General features: G+C 38.7%; 1 protein-coding gene across 1 annotated transcript; it reads left to right on the top strand.

Moving 5' to 3' along the window:
• Window positions 1–230: 230 nt before the first annotated feature.
• LOC122642115 (pentatricopeptide repeat-containing protein At4g30825, chloroplastic) lies at window positions 231–3,474 on the top strand. The gene has a single exon (XM_043835532.1). The coding sequence runs from the start codon at window positions 328–330 to the stop codon at window positions 3,115–3,117; it is 2,790 nt and encodes a 929-aa protein (XP_043691467.1). The 5' UTR covers window positions 231–327; the 3' UTR covers window positions 3,118–3,474.
• Window positions 3,475–6,000: the final 2,526 nt, after the last annotated feature.

Below are 6,000 nucleotides of genomic sequence, written 5' to 3'. Positions count from 1 at the left end.
AAGAGAGAGAGAGAGATTTTCTTTTACTGAAGTTTCAGACTGAGACTCGGAAATTGATTTATTTGAGTTTGGGCCCCACTTTTCCCTTCCTAATTTTCTTTTTTTGTTCAACAAAAAAACTTTTGGTCACCATTTCCACTTGAAGAGCCACTGAGCCAGAGAAGTATTATCCCACTGCCTCTACGTTCGTTACTTCGTTATCTATCGGACCAGCCAGAGGTATCCTCTCTCTCTCTCTCTCTCTCTGTGCATCAGTTCCTCTTTTTTCCATAATATCTGTGAACGAATTGATGCAACAAAGTTTCTAGGAGAAGGCCAGAGTGATCCATGGCCTCTTTGAAATTTTCAACTGTAACGGAGTTCTATGAACCCAGAAAATCCAATCTTTCTGGGAAGGTGGAGACCTTTTGGGTTTCTTGTTTTACTGGTTGGGTTCAGATCTCCAGAGGAGCCCTTAATGCCAACCCCTTCAGAAGACTCGATCACATCAGGGTTTCTAGGTTGGCCACAGAACTGGTCGACGAACCAGAATCAAACCCTGTTGATTCTCATTCCCTAAAATCATTGGAAGAATCAAACCCAGAATTAAAGTCAATTCCTAGGCGTGAGGGCAGGAAGATAGGGAGAAATCTCTGGAAGAGATTTCGGGATTCTAAGGGAGAAGTAGCTATGAACTCTGGTTCTAGGGTGAAGGAACAAGAAGAAAAACCCTCATTTGGATGTGATGGAGAGGATAAGGAGTCTGTTTCAACTTCATGTGTTGATAATGACTTAGTGATTGCCATGCCTGCTGTTACGCCTTTTGCGAGTGTTGAGCGTTGCAACTCCATCTTAAAAAGGCTTGAGAGGATTAGTGACATCAAAGCACTGACCTTCTTCGATTGGATGAGAAAGAATGGGAAATTGAAAGAAAACTTAACTGCTTACAATTTGATACTTAGAGTGCTGGGAAGGAAGAGGGATTGGGATGGAGCCCATGAACTGATTAAGGAAATGACTATTGTTTCTGATTGCAAACTCAACTTTCAGGTTTTCAATACGCTTATATATGCGTGTTATAAAAAGGGTCTTGCAGATATGGGGAGCAAGTGGTTCCATTTGATGTTGGAGAATGAGGTTAAGCCCAATATCGCCACCTTCGGTATGGTCATGAGCCTTTGCCAGAAGAGTGGTAATCTTGAAGAAGCAGAGTTTATCTTTGCCCAGATGAGGTCCTTCAAACTGCACTGTCAATCTGCCTATTCAGCAATGATTACTATATATACTCGCCTTAGTTTATATGATAAATCAGAAGAGGTTATTGGCTTCATGAAAGAAGATGGAGTGCTTCTGAATTTGGAGAATTGGTTAGTTTTGCTTAATGCTTATAGCCAGCAAGGCAAGCTAAAGGAGGCTGAATGCATATTGATGTCAATGCAAGAAGCAGGGATTTCCCTGAACATTGTTGCATACAACACATTGATAACTGGTTATGGGAGAGCCTCTGATATGGATGTTGCACAGAACCTATACCAAAACCTCCAGAATGTTGGTCTAAAACCTGATGAAACAACTTACAGGTCAATGATAGAAGGCTGGGGTAGGGTTGACAATTATTCGGAGGCAAGATGGTACTATAAAGAACTCAAACGGGCAGGATTTGGGCCCAACTCATCTAACCTGTACACAATGATAAACCTGCAAGCAAAGCATAGGGATGAAGAGGGTGCTGTTGAAACCCTAGAAGACATGAGGAAGATGGGGTGCCAGTATTCCTCTATTCTTAGTAGTCTCTTACAGGCATATGAGAAGGCTGGAAAAGTAGACCAGGTGCCTCGGATTCTGAAAGGTATGTTTTATGAACATGTTTTGGTTGACCAGACTTCATGTTCAATTTTGGTCATGGCCTATGTGAAACATTGTTTGGTTGATGATGCTTTGCATGTTTTACGGGACAAACAGTGGGAGGACCGAATTTTTGAGGAGAACTTGTATCACTTGTTAATTTGCTCCTGCAAGGAGATGGGCCGTCATGAAAATGCTGTTAAGATATTTACTCGAATGCCCAAATTGGATGACCGTCCAAACCTGCACATCACTTGTACAATGATAGACATATATGGTGTCATGGGTCTTTTTACTGAAGCAATAGACCTCTATCTTAAGCTAGAGTCCTCAGGAATTGCCTTGGACATGATTGCCTATGGTGTTGCGATTAGGCTGTATGTTAAAGCTGGTTCTTTGAATGATGCTTGTTCAGTCCTAGATGCAATGGAGAAACAGAAGGATATCATGCCAGACACCTTTTTGTTCATGGACATCCTTCGGATTTATCAACGGTGTGGCATGCTAGAGAAGTTGTCAGAAACATACTACAGGATATTGAAGAGTGGAGTCTCCTGGGATCAAGAAATGTATAACTGTGTCATTAATTGTTGTGCTCATGCCTTGCCACTAGATGAGATTTCTCGGCTTTTTGATGAGATGCTCCACCGTGGGTTTGCTCCAAATACTATTACCTTCAATGTCATGCTTGATGTTTATGGAAAGTCCAGGCTTTTCAAGAAGGCCAGGAAGGTCTTTTTGATTGCCAAAAAACGAGGCTTGGTAGATGTGATCTCTTACAATACTATTATAGGTGCCTATGGGCAAAGCAAAGACATAAAGAATATGATGTCTAGTGTTCTAAAAATGCAATTTAATGGATTCTCTGTCTCCCTTGAAGCCTATAATTGCATGTTGGATGCCTATGGAAAAGATGGCCAGATTGAGAAATTCAAAGATGTATTGCTGAGGATGAAGGAATCGAAGTGTGCTTCTGACCACTATACATACAATATTATGATTAATATATACGGAGAGCAAGGGTGGATTGATGATGTTGCTGGTGTGCTGACTGAATTGAAGGAATGTGGACTTGAACCCGATTTATGCAGTTACAACACATTAATAAAGGCATACGGGATCGCTGGAATGGTGGAAGAGGCTGTGGCTGTGGTGAAGGAAATGAGAGAAAATGGGATCAAACCTGATCAGAAGACATACCTTAATCTCATCAGTGCACTGTGGAGGAATGATAATTTCCTAGAGGCGGTTAAGTGGTCTTTATGGATGAAGCAGATGGGCATGTCAAGTTAAAAATACTGAGTTATAACTATTTCTTGGTACCATTGCTCTTTTGCACTTGTCTGAAAAGGATTGATACTGACCCTCCTGATACTGTTAAGTCTTCAAGGAACTCAAGCTGCTTGCAGTAAGACCTTTGAGTTTTAGGTTTTCAGTTTGTGGATTTTCACAGCTCCTCACCAACATCAATTTTGCCTGCTATTGCCTTCCCTTTTGTGAGTGGTCCGACTTGCTTTCTGCTCAAACTTCTGTAGTCTTAAATGTAAAGGTATTGAGTTTGTAAGGAGAATAATCTAAGCTGCATATGTCAACAACATGATCCTGTATAATTTGGTGTTTGTAAAAATAAAATTAGTCAACAGCAAAAAGGTGTGGTTGTCATGGTTTTTGTATCCATTTAGGAGAAGATAAATTTTTCTCAATTCGGACCTAATAACCATTCAATTCTCTGTATGTAATGTACAATGCTGCCATTCACTTCTGTATCTGTGGTCAATACAATACCATCGTCTCTCTCTCTCTCTCTCTCTCTCTGTTTTTCTATCTTTCATTTGTGGAGAATGCGAAGAAAAATATGGTAGTGGCAGTGGACTATCTAGAGAGATGATTAGTATCAACTACACACAATGAGAGTCTTCAGAATGATGTGTAAAATGCAGGCAGAGAAGCTGCATAGGTTTCTCTTTCAAATCCACCCCACTTATATTTTTTCTTTTGTTTTTAAAAAATTATCTTATATGCTTGTCTTTTACTGGGGAATTCAAGCAGTTGGGTAATGGGATAGTGGAGCATTCTCTAATACCAATTTCACTTGCTCTATCTGTAACTTTGATAAGACTTTTACCCTATTATCATTTTTCTGCTCATTGATGATCTTCCTAGTTTCCCCAATTTCGGTTTGAATGGAACTAGACTTTTGTTGCTTTCACCTGTCCTCCTTTTCTGCCATTGCATAGTTAGAAGTCTATTTTTAGGTCCAAGTTTTGCAGATGGAGGTTAATTGATGACTAAATGGACTATCTATAGAGATTATTAGTATCAGCTTCACACAGTGAGAGTCTTCAGAATGATGCTTAAATGCAGGCGGAGAAGCTGCATAGATTTCTCTTTCCCTTTCAAATCCACCCCACTTGCCCTCTAATTCACAGGTAAGACCGTAAGAAATCAAAAAATACCTCTTGTTGTTCCCCCTGCTTTCTTAGTTCTTCAAGGACTTCATTTTTTAAAAAAAAATTATCTTATATGCTTGTCTTTTACTGGGGAATTCAAGCAGTTGGGTAATGGGATAGTGGAGCATTCTCTAATTCCAATTTCACTTGCTGTATTAAGACTTTTACCCTATTATCAGTTTTCTGCTCATTGATGATCTTGGAACTAGATTTTTGTTGCTTTCCCTTTTCCTTCTTTACTGCCATTGCATAGTTAGAAATCAATTTTTATATCCTAGCTAGGTCCAAGTTTTGCAGATGCAGGTTAATTGATGACTAATCACTCTTTATGCTTCATATGTGTATATGTATGTCTCTGTTTCTTGGTTGTGATCAAGTCTTTGATCAAGATATGGCACTCCTTGTCTACAGTCTACCCGGGTTGAAAATGTAAATCTATAGTAAACAATTTATTCTTTATTTGATAAATAGAAAATATTTATTTTGTGTCTGAATATCCCAAAACTTGGTGTTTGATCAAATTTTAAGGCAATAAAGTGTGAAACATTGTTGTTTGGGAAGAATTGAATCCACCTTGTATTAATTTCAATTTTGTTTACCTTCATTCTATTATTAATTTTTTTTTCTGTAAGTTAATCCATGCATTCAGGACGACATTCAAACCAAGTCAAGCAAATAGAATTTCTCACTGATATGAACACAATCTCATTACATAAAGTTCTTGTTTCAACAATTCAAAGTGGGAGAAGGCTCTTTACTAATGAATCCGGTGCATCTGCCTGAGTTGCGTGTTAGTGATTCTGATCAAAAGTAACAAATTGATCGATTTGCAGTAACTGCAAAGTTCGTTGATCGATGATCAGTATTGGGGTAAATCCTGTTGTACTGTTATTGTAAAAAATGACATGGAAACTATTATCTTTGCGAAAAATTATACTTTCTGAGTAGCCTTGACCAAGAGCTTCACTTTTGTTAGAGTGCATTGAATTGATTCTCTGAACTGTTATATGTTGTGGTTATCATTGTTACTATTTGTGGATTTTATGTCTTAATTTCCATCAGTTTATTTGTTTTGTGCTATAGGAACTAAATTTGGAGGCATCATTTTAGAAGTTGTCATTGAGACATTGCACGTCTATGAGTGTTTTTGGTGATTCCTTACTTGTGTTCAAATGTGAAAAAAGTCTCATAATGTGCAGGATGTTTGTGTTTGCAATGGTTCCTTGGATAGTCAAGCCTCTACCATGAGCTTGGCCTTCCTATGTGTGGCTTTAAGTGACATCTTCAAAGGAGATCATGAGCCTTGTGTTAGTCCATCCCTGTGGCATGATGAAGGTGAAAGCTTTCATTAGTAAGTCCATGTTGGAGATCGTCTGATTAACAATGGGTCAAGAGCTTTAAGAGGATTCTCTTTAAGAAGTCTTCATCAAATGGATGAGTCTCTATATCTAGGATTGTGTATTGTAATTGTATTTCATTTTGTAATCCACAGCATGCATATCATGGAAAGAGATCTCAGTCGAAACCACCGAGACAAGTTAAGGTAGGTGTTTAAAAAGTACAAGGTTTCGGTTGGTTTCGACCAACTTCGACCTGTTTCGATCATATTTCGGTAGTTTTGACCTGAATACCTATATAAGTGTCACTTATCCCCCATCAAAACTTGAGGAAACCTGGACATGCACTTATTTATGTCAGAAACCAAGTCGGTCACTTATTTATGTCA

This window comes from Telopea speciosissima, chromosome 10, assembly GCF_018873765.1.
Source record: "Telopea speciosissima isolate NSW1024214 ecotype Mountain lineage chromosome 10, Tspe_v1, whole genome shotgun sequence".
In the NCBI taxonomy this organism is placed as follows: Eukaryota; Viridiplantae; Streptophyta; class Magnoliopsida; order Proteales; family Proteaceae; genus Telopea; species Telopea speciosissima.
The sequence above is the reverse complement of the archived record's forward strand: the minus strand, read 5'-3'. Positions and strand labels throughout refer to the sequence as shown.

Excerpts from the sequence above, each read along its gene's own strand:
- LOC122642115 (XM_043835532.1), top strand. The coding sequence starts at position 328 with ATGGCCTCTTTGAAATTTTCAACTGTAACGGAGTTCTATGAACCCAGA.